General features: G+C 41.2%; 7 protein-coding genes across 7 annotated transcripts; 5 read left to right on the forward strand and 2 right to left on the reverse strand.

Annotated features, from left to right (window-relative positions):
- Window positions 1–37: 37 nt before the first annotated feature.
- Window positions 38–388, forward strand: PHYBLDRAFT_144821 (hypothetical protein; the record flags this gene model as incomplete). The annotated part of the gene is made up of 1 exon (XM_018431303.1): window positions 38–388. One exon carries the CDS (start codon window positions 38–40, stop codon window positions 386–388), a length of 351 nt encoding a protein of 116 aa, XP_018292410.1.
- Window positions 389–2466: 2078 nt separating this feature from the next.
- PHYBLDRAFT_101127 (hypothetical protein) lies at window positions 2467–3081 on the reverse strand (the record flags this gene model as incomplete). The annotated part of the gene is made up of 2 exons (XM_018427624.1): window positions 2467–2659; window positions 2702–3081. Coding segments are annotated over 2 exons (573 nt in total), but the record flags the coding sequence as incomplete, so codon positions are not given.
- Window positions 3082–3631: 550 nt separating this feature from the next.
- On the reverse strand, window positions 3632–4048 carry PHYBLDRAFT_111778 (hypothetical protein; the record flags this gene model as incomplete). The annotated part of the gene is made up of 1 exon (XM_018428238.1): window positions 3632–4048. The coding sequence occupies one exon, from the start codon at window positions 4046–4048 to the stop codon at window positions 3632–3634; it is 417 nt and encodes a 138-aa protein (XP_018292412.1).
- A 1131-nt stretch (window positions 4049–5179) lies between these two features.
- Window positions 5180–6496, forward strand: PHYBLDRAFT_144823 (CCHC-type zinc finger transcription factor; the record flags this gene model as incomplete). The annotated part of the gene is made up of 2 exons (XM_018431304.1): window positions 5180–5359; window positions 5438–6496. 2 exons carry the CDS (start codon window positions 5180–5182, stop codon window positions 6494–6496), a joined length of 1239 nt encoding a protein of 412 aa, XP_018292413.1.
- Window positions 6497–9006: 2510 nt separating this feature from the next.
- On the forward strand, window positions 9007–9531 carry PHYBLDRAFT_144825 (hypothetical protein; the record flags this gene model as incomplete). Its single annotated transcript, XM_018431305.1, has 2 exons — window positions 9007–9396; window positions 9475–9531. The coding sequence occupies 2 exons, from the start codon at window positions 9007–9009 to the stop codon at window positions 9529–9531; spliced, it is 447 nt and encodes a 148-aa protein (XP_018292414.1).
- A 75-nt stretch (window positions 9532–9606) lies between these two features.
- On the forward strand, window positions 9607–10278 carry PHYBLDRAFT_67696 (hypothetical protein; the record flags this gene model as incomplete). The annotated part of the gene is made up of 1 exon (XM_018441838.1): window positions 9607–10278. The coding sequence occupies one exon, from the start codon at window positions 9607–9609 to the stop codon at window positions 10276–10278; it is 672 nt and encodes a 223-aa protein (XP_018292415.1).
- A 2984-nt stretch (window positions 10279–13262) lies between these two features.
- On the forward strand, window positions 13263–14519 carry PHYBLDRAFT_3461 (hypothetical protein; the record flags this gene model as incomplete). Its single annotated transcript, XM_018440035.1, has 4 exons — window positions 13263–13395; window positions 13493–13854; window positions 13925–14317; window positions 14382–14519. Coding segments are annotated over 4 exons (1026 nt in total), but the record flags the coding sequence as incomplete, so codon positions are not given.
- Between the last annotated feature and the right edge of the window lie 801 nt (window positions 14520–15320).

The following is a 15320-nucleotide window of genomic DNA, read 5'->3' on the forward strand; positions in this document are numbered from 1 at the left end:
AGATACTAGCCCATAAACAATCCCGAATACCTCAACAATGATTGTTGCTTCAATATCAGCAGAAGACAGTAGCTGGCAAGTGCAGTCATTTGTTAATGAGAACACAGCATATGTAGTTGAGGCTACAGATAGGCTGATTATGAAATGTACTTGTTTCAATTTTGAAAGAAGACAAAAAACATGCAAGCATATGCATTTGTTAAAAATGCACACTGCCTTTTCTTTGCACTTTTCAACCACTCCTTTAAACCCTACCTATGAACACAATGTCATCCCAATCTCTCAACCTATCACCACAAACAATTGTTCCTCCCTTTTCCTTGATCAGTGCATTCAAACAAATCAAACACTGCATCAATCGCATCAAGACCTTGCCACATTAGCATAGTATACAACAGACGGCAAAGCAAAGCATATATATGACATACAGCAGCAATTACTTCGTTTCATTCAATCCTTAAAAGATAAATATGAAGTACATTTTCGTCAATCAAATAATCAATAAAAATATAATTATTTCTTTTTTTTTTAAAAAAAAAACCTTCTGTAAATTGAAACAATTTTCAAAGTAACTTAGTAAATTATGAAAGTTCTTATTTTCTGGTATGTAAGCCTCATTTTTGGTTAAATATTTATGACATACCAGGAAATATAGACTTTCTATTTATTAAAGAATGGAGTTATAAATTAATCCATAACAGGCAGGAGGTGAAAAAGTGGGTAGGTGAAAAACACGCACCTGGACGACCTCCTGAGTGGACCCCCATTGAACTTCCACAAGCACCTCTTTTTTTCCTATATTGTATACTTAATGTTTTATGGGTGTATATAAACGTTTTAAATTTCAGATCAATTATATAGACTTTAGCCAATTGGTTATTCTTTCTTTATCTATAGTATGGTTACTCATCTTAACAGAGAATCCTCGGAGAGCAAGCGCAGCTTGTATATATTTAAAGTATAAAGTTCTTAGCTATACCCATTTGTGGTATTTCAGGTATGAAACAATAGAAAAATAAAATATTTGATAATAGAGACGTACAGAAATACTTTGAGACTGTATCTAAGTTGTCTTTATTCATAAATAAAAAGTGTCCCTTTTTATAAGAAAACACAATCTGCTCTTGTCATTACGTCTTAGTTTCTTAAGGCTTTCTTCCTTTACTATATTTGGTTATTAGAGTGTATTTACTGCTTAACTAGTGTCGGTGTTACAATTATGACATCAAGTCATAAATCGTACTTCTTTAGCTCTTAGCTATTCTTTTCTCTTTTACACTAGAGCTTTAGGACTTCCTACTAAATTAGCTTCATATCGATCTGACACAGTTTACCCGGCAGTATGATATAATTATCTTAACAATCTTTAAGATATTATCTACAGTACCAACTGTAATAATTATTGGGCTGATTACTTAATCGTTTATATATATTTTATACTGACAAGATGATAGCTGCTACGCTATCCCAATATGAATATGTTCTTATATGTGATAAATCCAACATCTGAGTGTCTGGATCACCATACCATTGACTAGTAATTGTTTGTTGATTATGAGAACAATTTTCTTGAATTAGAAATTCATTCTCTGAAGTCCAAGCATTCTTTTGTGTAAGTAGAATTTTCAAACAAATGATTTTGATTTAAGCAAAAGGTGCCTTTAGTCCAGATAAGCCAAGTGTAAAAAATAAAATTAAAAGTAAAATGTGCTTTAATATATATATATATATATATATTACCAAGTTACCAGATTATTTTCTGATTCTTCTTTTTAGTTTTTATTTGTCTCACAAAGTATATAATCTGCTTTTTTTGTAAACCACTGTTAATTGTTTGACTTTCAGTTTTGCGTTCCTTCTTTTCTTTTAATACCTTGTAAACAATTATAAATAATTGAAATATATTGAAACTGACAAAGAACTATAGGTTAAATAAATTTTATGGGATTGTTTCAATATCAAAGTAATACAGTACTCATCTTGTTCAGTACTATGATCTATTAAATTAAATATATATTCTAGTTTAGCTTTAATACTATAGTGTATTTTTATTAAAATCAGGAATTTTAGGATTTGTGTCAATTTTTTCATTTAAAACACCGATAACAAAAACCAGTATTAAATTTCCGCTAGTTTTTGAAAAAAGCTGAAATATTGAAACTTATACATAGGCACAGCATTTTATATTATAAATTATAAATTTTTATTTTTTTTTATTTTTTTTAATCATGGATACCAATGCTGCGGTGAGATTTACTGATTCTTGAGATGAATTTCTTCACCTCAGCATCAGCATCCTTAGCATCCAAAAACTTGCTGTAAGCTTCAATATATCTCCAAGTTTTTTTTATAAAATCTCCTGATCATGGAAGAAGAACCAGCCACAGGAGAGGCACTGTCCAAGAAAGACGGGAGATTCTTTTCTAATGACTTAAAAGAATAATCGCAGTTTAGGTGAGCCACACATTTGGCTGCACCCCAGTAACACTCGATCCAATTGCATTCACAATGGAACTTGGGGTACAGCTCAAATATGTGACCTGCCTCTTCCACCACCTCTTGAATAGCTGTCTTCTGTCCAGAAAAGTCGGGCTGAGAGTCCAAGAGGTGGCGGGCACAGCAACAGTGGTTCTCTGCTTCTTCTCCATTGCAGTTCATTCTCTATCTTCTAGAAAGATTGGATGGATCCAGTTCCATCCACAGTCCACACTCCTGAAGGATCCGCTGGATGCCAACAAACTGTCTCTTCTCCACTGGCCCCTTTCCTTTCCTTCCAGCTTCAAAGACTGTCTCATAAAACGATTGAGGGATGATACGTCTATCCCTCAAAAACGTTGTATCTTTGAAAATGAACTTGTCATTTTCAGAAACGACCTTTGGCTTTAGAACCATGCAGGTGGCAACCAAGGCATCTGTGGCATATGCTTTGTGGTTGCTGCTTTGGTTGAAAATAAAGACACCGGTGCACCCCTCATGCAAGCTTTCGAACAGAGGGATAGCATGGTTCTTCAGCTGGTCAAGCATGTCTTTGCTTGTCCAGTAACTGTCATATGCTACCCCAACGTTAAATATTCTGCAGGAGACCCATCCCTTCACTCACATAGTGCCATTGTTGTGGTGGTTGAAGTTGAAGAAGTTTTTAAGAGGAAGAATTGAAGATTTTAGATTAGGAACGAAGATTCGGGAGAACTTGTGTAGGTTTTGTTTATTGAGAAAGGATTTTGTATCAAAGTTTGACCAGGTTCCTACACTGAACTACTACTGCTATTTATATTATTTTGGATCAGAAAAATTATATGACTGGGGTCAGGTAATTGATCCTATCTGAGCCTTAATCAGAGCAACGTGATCTTGAGATAATTAATGTATGATTAATTATATAAATGTGTGTAGTCCCAATAAAGTATTAATATCGAAAGTAAATGTGTTTATGAGTTGTAATTATGCTTATAATAATTCACTGATGTATCACATATTATGGTGATATCATCATATGAAATATAATCACTATCATGCATGCTAAACCTGTGTGTTAAATAATAAAGTAATTGGTAGACACCTTTGACTGGAATAGCTGAGGCCTTATATTATTTCCTTCAGACTTATTCTCAATTACATCAGTAGTCAATACTCATCTACAACAGCCATGACAAGCACACTGGAACTCGCTGACCATCAGAGATCTTCCCTGACCTTTTTTGCGGATGTGGCTTTCACCTTCTTCAAGCCACATGTCCACCTTTTCATCATGGGCATAAAAGGTGGACTCGTCATGGGTCACCATAACCAGCTTCTTCTGGTTCTCCAAAAGAAGAGGGGTCATCTCAATTTCTTCATCTTCCCCAGTAAAGTCTGACAGACATTGTTTGTATCCTATCATTCGCATTGCCCAAGCATGGCAATACTGAATAAGGTCTTGTCTTTCATGTCCATCATAATATACGTCCTGGTTGTTCTTGCGGTGGACGTACCCCCAAGCTCTCATGCATTTCCATGCTGTGCTTATGGCCACGTTGTCTTTTACACCAAGGCATGATGGAAAAAGCATTTCATTGAGATACTTTTTCAAATCCACAACAGTTCGTCTTTCTGCTTTTTGAGTACGAAGCCAAACGATTACTTTCTTTTTAAGGTCTTCATCGTCTACAATTGAAGACTGCTTGGCATGCTTGCCCTGTTGATGTTCAGAAATTTTGCCAAACTGAAGAAATTCTTTGACCCAACCGCAGACAGCCTCTTCACGGTACTTGGAAGGTGTTGTCCAAAAAATCTCTGCTGCTTTTTCAGATGCCTCAATTTTCTTGCAATTGTTCAAGAGGCGTCAGAAATACTCTTTCACAGCAATGTGTTTTCTTACTTCAAACAAAGCAAACTTGCCCAACTCGCTATCTGAACTGACTGGAGGCTTTATCATCTCAGAGATTTTCTCATAAGCTTCACAAATCTCTTCAAGTTTCTCATCTTTCAATTGCTTGTATACAGTTAATGCTTCTGTTATAGGCGAAACTGGTGCAACAGGAACTGAGAAACCGAAATCAGCAAGCGTTCTGACCTTCTTGTCTTTATTTGCCTCAAGCTCTTCTTTCATTTTTCTCTTGTTGCGCATAATTGATGATCTCGAGTCTCCTCTGTAGAGTCCACACAATTTTTTTTCTGCGTCTGGTCTCCATGTCAGAAAGCTATTATAGTACGCAGCAATCATTGTATCCGTATCTAAATCCAAGAGCTCCCAGTCGTACTCTTCTACAGGTTGATCTTCAACAGGTTCCTTTTCTCCAGCTTCCTTTTCTGCATCAATAGTAATAATTGAAGACTTGGCGCAGAATTTTCCACCCTCTCTTTGAGCCATTTTAGAAGTAAGGATAGAGTGAGTGTTTTTACAACCCATTTTTAAGAATTTATTTTGGTAAAAGTAAAAGAAGTGTTTTCAGGGCAGTCTTGATAGACAGCTGTCACATCCAAAAACGTGGTTTATACTCCGCATGTTACACGTAATTACTAATTTAGGATATATAATTCTCTACATCTACCTTGAGATGCTATCAGAGATGTAGATTCAAGTCTCAATATTTCTCTTCCCCTGCTATTAAATTGGAACACCGCACTTTTTCAAAAGTCAAAAACTTTGTTGGAAATGTCACTACAAACAAGCTGCTCACACAGTTCTTTTCAGAAATACATGGCTCTTCCCGTTAAAGACTCGGACCCCCCTCAGGGGTCCAACTCCACAATAGGTCGACCCAACGCTAATCCCATAGCTACTAATCCACCACTACCATCATATGCTCAAACCGCATCCACCAAACCCACTCAGGTCGCATCCATCCTGTTTTCCACCCTCCCTGCCTCGCCCTCTCATGTTTGGCATGAAAGCACCACATCCCACTCTATTTTCTTCAACCCCCCAGTTGGCACTCCCCAAGAAGATGCTTTCTAGGACTCACTTCTCGGCTCTGTCCCCGCCAACAAGATTATTGGTGTGTCTTTCCCATCCAAACAATCTACAATGCATGAGATGCATCTTACCGACTCTACTACATGTCTGGACATTTGCTCCAAAGGCTTCCTGGTCAATGATGAACGGTTTTTCCCTTCCCAAGGAATATCTACTGGTACCAAAACTCTTCACCTCTACCTCACAAATCTCCCCTTCCTCCCTTGTCAAGACCTTGAACAACTCATTAAGGACAGCCTTGCCAAGTATGGTATTATCCACGAAATTGGCATCTATCTTCGTCGCAGTTGCTTTGATAGCACTGGATACGCCTACATCGAACGACCCCCAACACCCACAACATCGCTTCTCCCCTTATCGTACAAGATCCCCACCTCCGACTCCACCCATTTCCTGGCTACATGGACACGCATGGGTTCTCACTGCATGTATTGCCATGCCATGAGCCACAACATCGAAGCCTGTCCTATCCGCCCCCAAGACTCCCGCAAATGTTTTACCTGCCATGAAACCGGTCACCTTCAAAACACATGTCCACAAACACCTGCTACAGAATCCAGACTGTCCAAACGCTCCCGGAAACTACCTAGGACTATTTTGTCTGCCCAAGACCCAAAGACCCACCCACCACCTCCCCCAGCCCCACACCCTGACTCTGCATCCCAATCTAAGACAGAAAAACCTCTGACAACGTCCCTCTCCAAGACAACCCAACCAAAGCGCACCTACGCTACACGCGCATCCCCTGGCGTAGAAACCGCCAATCCTTTCGTGGTACTCGCTGAAATCTTCAAGGCAGCCGAATCTCACGTGGCTCAAACTCAGGAGAAATCTGACACCAACCCCGCCAATCCCCCGTCCACTCCTCTTTACCACAACCTGCAGACTGCCTTAATCCCAGAGGGCTCCGGTTCCAGTCCCACCATCCTTGACAAAGAATTTCACGAAAGCACCTTCAGTGATGCTGACAGCACCCCCTCCTCCAACAACGAAATGGAGGATACCACTACTCCCCAATTATGGTTAACATTGCCACTCTGAACTGTTGAGGGCTTGTCAAATCTGGCAACTCTCAAACTCGATCCCATTTTATACACTACCTTTGCTCACTCACCCTAGATATCCTAGCCTTGCAGGAAACCCATGCCCACACAGAAGACCTCCAACAAACGTTCACCCTACAATTTCAAGCCAAAGATTCCTTGTGGTCTCCCCACTGCGGACTGGCTTCCCTGTCGCCTTTTTTATCCTTCACTGATCCCCTTTTCTCTTTGTGTGGCTGATGCATCACAGCCACTGTTGTTCACCCCTCCAATTTGTTCTCTCCTTTTTGTGTTTGTGTTCTGTATGCACCGGCCACCGTCCACCCTCGCTATGACTTCCTTACATCTCTTCTGTCTTCCCCCAACCTGGTCCCTTCTAAACCTTCTCAATTCCTAATGCTTGGGGATTTCAACTACGCCTCCCGCGCTGCAGCCCCCAGGGCCCGTTTAGCTCTGAAGCCTTGGCTACAGTTCGTGTTGAATACTCTTGTCGATTGCATTACCCCCTCGCTCTTGGCACCAATGCCCACCTTCCACCGTGACATGTCCTCATCCACCATTGATTACATCTACGCCTCTACCGACCTTGCTCATTGTTATGGCTCTTCCACAGTCACTTACATGCAGCCACTATGGACTGATCATTGCCTTGTCCAGACTTGTCTTCGCTTTCCCACCCTCTCCAACATTGGCAAAGGCCTGTGGTGTGCCAATCCGCGTCTAGCTCACAATCCATCCTTCTGTTCCGCCCTCTCTTGTTGTCTGACCTCTTTTGTCCCAACTCTCCCCTATAACTCCTCCCCACAAATCCAATGGGATCTCCTCAAACAGGAAGTGGCTCGTTTCACTCACTCTTTCTCTCACAAATCCCACCTCTCCCTCACTACACTGGAAGTCAAGTTGCAAAGTAAACGTGACCACCTGATTCACAGATTTCGCCACCAACCCTCCCAGAACTTCCAACTTCCCATTGTCAAACATCAAATCCAACAAATCCAACAGGAACGCATCGAAATTCTCACACTTCGAGCTGGGAGACACTGGTGCAAACAAGGTGAAACTTTGGCTGGTTTTCTGAAATGTACTATCACCAACTGTTAAGCCCACACGACCATCACCAGTCTTCGACACCCCACTACGGATACACTCTCCACCTCCAAAGAGGACCTCACCGACGCTGCCACAACCTTTTACCAGGACCTATACACCTCCGACGCTCCTTCACAAACTGTAATTGACGACCTACTCACCCATCTACCACCCTCCCTTCATCTGTCTGAGACTACCTCTGCCTCTCTACTTCTATCTCTCGCACTCTCTGACATTCAAGCTGGGGCTAGCTGTGCCCCCAATTCCAGCAGCCCTGGTCCTGATGGACTCCCATACAAGATACTACGATTGATCATGGCACATCCAGCCTGCGCACAGTTGACCCTTCGAGTCTACAACGATGGTCTTGCTCTTGGCGTGTTCCCCCAGTCCTGGCTATTCACCAGCGTCTACCTCCTCCCCAAGAAAGGTGATCTCGCCTCCCTTCGAAATTGGCGGCCTATTGCACTCATCAACACTGATGCTAAAGCCTTCACTTGTCTCATCAACAACCGCATGATGCTGGCCGCCTCTTCCCTTATCTCTCCCTTCCAGACCGGTTTTGTCCAGGGCTGCTTTATTGCAGACAACGGGATGCTTGCTAAACTAGTCATGTCTCAGGCTAAACAAGACGACTCTGCTGGTGTAGGCTTACTTTTGGATCAAGAGAAGGCGTACAACCGAGTACACCCTGACTATCTTCATCAAACTCTTCTCCATTTTAACTTTTCCCGTTCTCTTGTCACTTGCATCTCTCAGCTTTTCTTCTCAACCCAGATCCAGATCAATGTCAATGGCCACCTGACCAGACCATTCACCCAAGCTCGCGGACTCTGGCAGGGCGACCCCTTATCACCAGTGTTGTTCAACCTTGCATTCGAACCTCTGCTGCGTCGCATCATCCACGACCCCTCTTTCCAAGGCTTCTCTCTGGCTTCTATCCCCTCCCTGGTACCCCCACCCACTGTCAAACTTCTGGCCTATGCGGACGACCTCCTTGCTTTTCTTCCCGACGCCAATCACCTCCACCACCTCCATCATCATCTCATCACCTACTCGCATGCCTCTAATGCTCGTATCAACCTCCACAAAACTGAAGCTTTTTCTCTGTCTGGTCGCCCCCTCCCAGATTGGCCTCCACTTCTTCACCGATTCGACATCACTGCCTGGTCCAACCAATCCTCTCCCATTCCTCTATGCTACCTGGGCTTCCCCCTGATACAATTGCTGCCACAACAAACCTCCTTTTGCGAGATGTTGCTGTCCAAAATTGAGACAGGATGCCACATCCACCACTCTAGGTCCCTCTTCATCTGTGGATGGGCTACCGTTCTCAACACTCTGGTTCTCTCGAAACTGTGGCATGTCTTATGAGTTACCACAGTACCCATGTCGTTCTTCCATCATCTCCGCTCCATAATGAGTAAATTCCTCCAGTATCATACCTTTCCTCCCATATCTCTTGCCACACTCTGCCAACCTCTCAGTCGCAGCGGCCTAGGAATCCTCGATCCTCAAGTCCAGCAAGCCGCCCTACAACTGCATTGGCTTTGTTGTCGGATCCTTTCCCCCCAGCGACCATCTGGTTTGGTTCCTCCCTGGTTTTCCTTTTTACTTCGCCTTCACTCTCACTCTGAACATCCACTTCTTCCTCTTCTTTTCCCACCCCTCCACTCACCCCATCAACGGGATTATAACTCTCCATTACATACTATTTTTGCTGCAATTGACATTCTTCCACACGACTTCACAGCCGTTACTGTCAACCTACCTACCTGTCTCTCTCTTCCTCTCTCAGCCGTGTCTTTAGTCCCCCCCCCCCCCCCCCCCAACTGTCCCACCTTCCCATCCACTTGGTGAGATCTCCGGGTATCTGATGCTTACAAGGTGGATTGCCGCCACGCAGTTCTTGCACCACGCCCCCTCCATCGCATCCCCCATTGACCGATAGTCCTCCATTGCTTCTTTGAAAGGATTTACACTTGCTCACTCCTCATACATCTTCTTCTTCACCGAGCAATGATCCCCGCCAACATCCTTGCCATCTGCTATCCTTCCCTCACCTTGCCCACTGGTTCGTCCATTGATGTCCAACCTTTTCTTGATGGACTTGTCCCTGGCTCTGCTTGGCCACTGCTCGCCCTCAAGGATTTCCGTTCCCTATGCAAATTCCACCCTAGTCCCACTCGTTCCATTGTCCCCACTATCTCTTCCCGCTCTCTTCATCGCTGGTGGTCGATCCCCCTCCCCCACAGCGCACGCAACGTGTGGTACTGCACTTGGCATAAGAAGATACCCTGCCGTTCTCACCTACACTTCCAAATACCACTGGCTTTCCCTGACCCCACTTGCGCCATGTGCTCTGGGGACTTGGATTTGCAAACTCACTTTCTGTTCGACTGCCCTGCCAAGCTTGCGGTCTGGTCTTCCATCTGGACCACTTTGTTCGCCTTTCCCATCACTTCTGACTCAATTCACTCTTGTTTCTACCTCCTCAACTTCCCGCCCTCCAAGGACACTACTCTCTCATCCGCCTCCATCTTCGGGTGCACACTACTGGCTATATGGCAACACCACTGGCTCTTTGTATTTGATCAAGTTCCTTTTATCCCATCTGCCACCTTGTCTACCACTCATATCCTCCTTAACCGACTCCGGAACGAGATCGCTCTTGACCATGGGTCAATTTAGTTTCTGTCCCCCTCCCATACTACTTTCACATATAAAACAAAATCACAAAAACAATTAGAAAATTAGAAAACCCAAAAACAAGCTGTGACCACCTTTATTACTTAGTAGTGTAAAGCTTCACCCAATAAAACAGAGCCTTTGGCTCCTTAAAAATCTTTTCAGAAACACTTTCTCTGTGTCCATGAGCGACGGTTTTTTTGTATTGACATTTCCAACAAAGTTTTTGCCTTTTGAAAAAAATATTGGAGTCCAATAATTCTTCCTGATTATAAGAAAAATACACTATATGTTTGGAAAAAGTACTATTATTAAATATTCAATATACATATTTGTGTGTGTTTTCAATGTTTTTTTAAAAAAATAAGTAATATATATATTATAGTAATATAACCCAATACGATGTCATCCAAACCAAATTCATTTAATCTTTTGTTTTGTGTTCAAAAGAAAAAAAACCATTAGCTGTGTATATAGAACTACTATCAGTATTCAAAGATTGTAGGATAAAGATGTACAAATATCAGATATTGACTTTACAACAATTCGAGTGTTTGAAAGTAGTTTTTATGTAAGTAAATATCCAGTAGTCTAACAAAAAACTACCTGTACCACACATGATATTGATATTTCTATCATTATCATTATTCCTATTAATTTCTTATTCTTGAGAAATTATCCAACCTATTAATGTTTTTTTTTTTCATTAATAAATTAATAGATTAATAAATTACTTTTAGAGAGTGACATATGCTTATCTCTGTCGAGCTTTAAGAAATTACATAGAAAATTAAGTATCGTCTACGAAAGATTACTGCAACACAACCAAGAATATAGTCAATCTTCATTCACCGTCAACTTCATAATGCCAAAAATAGTGTTGACTCCGAGAGCAAATCGATGCTTTTTCTCAGAGATCAAAACCCAAGCGTGTTAAAGTGATGTGCGGATATTCAACACGTCAAAGCAAAAAAAAAAAAAAAAAAAAAAAAAAACTTAATCTTTGTTCCCTTGGTTACTTGGTTACTTGGTTACAAAACGAGAAGCAGTATCAATATATATATAAGAGCTATAGCGCATTATAGACATCACTAAAAAAAACAAAAAACAAAAAACAAAAAAAAACAAAAAAAAAACTCCAACTGTAAGTTCGATTGCCGCGTTCCACGATTGGACTTAATATGGAAGGAGCTTTGTACACCCATCCTCAATATCTGAATTGCAACCTTGGTGTGTCCCTGTCTCTTTCGCGCGGCTCATTGCAGACAAACCAAATGGATATTCCAAACACCACACTTCCTTCTATACCGATTGTCGGTCATGAACTACACAAAGATCAAAGTGACCAAACCCTAAGGCAGTGCAACCCAAACAAGACAACCACCTTATCATCCTACCCCTCGGCCGACGATGCTGATGTGGACGCAGAAGGCTCTTCTGTTTATACGGATAGCTCAGAGGCATACGAATCATCAGACTCATTAGAAGAAGATGAATACTGTGCTGCAGTCGATGCATTCGATCACCCAGAAAAATCCCAATTTGAAGATCATATTGGCTGCATTGTTCAGGTCAAAACAGATGATGAGTTTGACGATGACACCACCGACTCTGAATATAATGAGGAAAAAAAGCGCATGTCACAATTCATCGGCCAACCAGCTAAAGCGTATTTGAATCTCGGGAAACAAAACGGTAAGAATTAACCATAAATGTAGGCCTGTCCCTTTCGCCCGCTTTCCCTTTCTCTTTCTCTCTCTACATACATACATACATATATATATATAATATATAATGTATAAATGTACATAAAAATAAATCATAAAGATAAATACCTTCCCCTGATAAAAAAAAGTAATCCTTTTATTTATTTTTTGAGTGCAGACAAAGAATCAATCGACAGTATTAGCAGTAGTTCCAATTCCACCTTAAATCTTGATACCCCAGTAAACCAAATTAGCCACCAGAGTCTTATTACTGACGATACATTTATGGTTCGATCACTGCATTCAAATGCCTTTGATATCATAGAAGAAGAAGACGAAGAAATGTCTGTGAAAATGAATCAGGATAGCAAAGCCAATACTCTTCGTTCAACATCTTCGTCAGTATCCTCCTCTGATGATAGGTCTGATTTTTATTTTAATATATCGATGGCTACAAACAGAAGTGACTCAGCTGATACTGCTGCCACCACACCCCCTGGATCACCTCATGCTAAGAGCAGTATTCCATCCGAAGACTACCGTGCCTGCTCTCCTCAATCAACCAACGTACCTGACATACCCTCTGTAATTATTCAGCCAAGCAGTGTAGACTCAAGTTCATCTTCAAGTTCAAGCGCTGTATCTTATTTGAATGACATACAGCCGGACAATACACCAGTTCAGCAAGCTATGAAGATTCAACCCAAACCTGGAAACTTTTCTCTCTTCAAGTCTGCAAGTACCCCGGTATTTACCAATCTTCCAAAGCTCACTAGAAATGCTACCATGACTACCACTACTACCATAACCAACAATACCACCAATACCACTACAACTGATTCAATCTGGGCTACAGAGACAAATGACTCGTGTTCCCCAGAAAAGTCTCAAACTCCACGAAACTCATCTTCTATAAGCAGTCGGCGAAACAGCAATAGTAGTGTCGCCACTGAACCTAGTATACCCACCACACGTAGCATATTTGGCTTCTGGTCCTCTTTCAAAAGTTCATCTGCACGCAGTCTATCCCAATCAAGCATGTCATCTTTAATATCTACAAACTCTACATCCTCCGTCATACCAAAGCCTACACTTACACCATCTTCGTCATTATCATCATCGCAATCCCCATCACAAGCAAAACAGACCCCATTACCAACACCAACATTAAAAATTTCCAAGGCCCCCATCCAACGTCCCTCTCAATCATATGCAATCCGCCAGCAAAAGCGCATGTCACGTCCACAAAGTATTGCCCAACATCCTGGGCACTCGGAGCTGTTATTGGCTCAAATGGAACAGCTCAATAGTGCCAATGTAAACGATCCAAAGGCTCAAATAATTCTCAATCTCAAAAGACAAACTATCCGCAAGAGTCTCTCTCTCCACAATAAGGGCGATGATTATGATTGGGGTATGTAGTATATGCTTTGCTTATATTAATTTATTCTCAATTATTTTATTTCTTTATATATGTATATATGTATATATAAACACATGGATTTTGGCAGACTTTTGGGCGTTTGCGATATGTGATTTTGAGCAGGCCTCAAAGAACCAGCCGTTACTAATCAGTAATGTTCGACGTGGTATTCCTCCTTCACTTCGAGGCATGGTCTGGCAATTACTAGCCGAGACAAAGGAACTTGATCTTGAAACACAGTATATGAATCTTCTCAAGAAGTCAAGCCCTTATGAAAAGATGATTCAGCGTGATCTGGCCCGCACCTTTCCAGGCCATACCTTCTTCAAAGAACGTGATGGTCTTGGTCAGGAAGGGCTTTATAATGTTGTGCGTGCCTATAGTATGTATGACCAAGAAGTTGGATACTGTCAAGGCCTTGCATTTATTGTTGGACCTCTGCTACTCAACGTAAGTATCTGAAAGCAAGTATAGCTGCTAATGTATTATTAACTTCATTTTTATCTATTTTACGCTACAGATGCCAGATGAAGAAGCATTTTCTGTTCTTGTTCAGTTAATGAGTAAACACAGTCTACGTGGTCATTTTACTCCAGACATGGAAGGGTTACACATGAGATTATTTCAGTTCGAGGCACTTGTTGCGGAGCACCTGCCTCATGTGTCACGCCATCTCGAGCAACAGGGTGTAGGATCGACCATGTATGCCTCTCAGTGGTTTATGACACTTTTTGCCTACAAGTTCCCGCTCAATTTGGTTTACCGGATATATGACGTTTTGTTAGCAGAAGGCATTGTGTCGATATTTAAATTTTCAATTGCTCTTTTGAAGCATAATCAAGCCGTCATTCTCGGCCTAGACTTTGAACATCTTTTGGACTTTTTGAAGAACGGATTATTTGAGAAATACAAGGTTAGTACACAACGCTTTTTTAACGCTGTAATATTTATATATATATATATAAATTCCTTTATAGGATGATGATCGTCGCCTTGTGGATGATGCGGGTGTACTCGAGATTCCTAGTCGAAGATTGGCTCAGTTGGAAAAGGATCACAAGACTCAATCTGTCAAAGAAGCCGCAAATGCCAGAGTTCTGGAGGAACTCCAGCGAACTAACACTGCGCTTAGAAAACAGACCAGAGAACTAGAATTAGAAGCGGCCAAGTATCAGCAGGATGACATTGAGATAAAGAGACAATTGGATGACAGCAAAGATAATCTGACTGCCCTAAAGGAAGAAGAGGGCACTCTGAAGTCTCTGGTAGTTTCTCTCAAAGAAGAGATCAAGGCTTTGCCGTCCAAGGTTGAGTCGAGATCGACAAGCGAATTTGAAGGGTTGTGTGAACAGAATGCGTCCTTGGTACAGAGAAACTCTGTTCTCGAGGACGAGTTGTCCAACGCGGAGCTTACCCTTATTGATATGAAGATGCGATACGCAGAAAGCGAGAATGAACGAGAAGAGCTCCAGAGACGATTATATGAGATGAAGAAGTTGCTAGGAGTATAAACGGTCAATCGGACCTGTTTTTTTTTATATTCTTCTTCTATTATCTTATGGGCATATATATTTGTCATGTTTTTTTTTGGATTTAATTTTTTGATTTTATTTATTTATTTATTTATTTTGTATTTTATTCGTTTGACTTTATCATAGTCATTATTTCTTGTCTCTTCTCTATAAGACTTTAACGTTTAATTAATTTAACAGCTAAATAAATAATACGCAAAAGAAGAAGAACCTTTTGTTATGTTGTAGTATTCAATTATTTTAATTCTTATAAATATAAGGACTTTTACTTAGATATCTACAAAAGTGTAAGACGTATGAAGCAGCACATCTTCACACACGCACACGCACACGCACACGTACTTAAAAATTAAATCACTCTAGCTGTATTTTTATATTTATACA

The sequence above is a fragment of the Phycomyces blakesleeanus genome (assembly GCF_001638985.1).
Source record: "Phycomyces blakesleeanus NRRL 1555(-) unplaced genomic scaffold PHYBLscaffold_9, whole genome shotgun sequence".
In the NCBI taxonomy this organism is placed as follows: domain Eukaryota; kingdom Fungi; phylum Mucoromycota; class Mucoromycetes; order Mucorales; family Phycomycetaceae; genus Phycomyces; species Phycomyces blakesleeanus.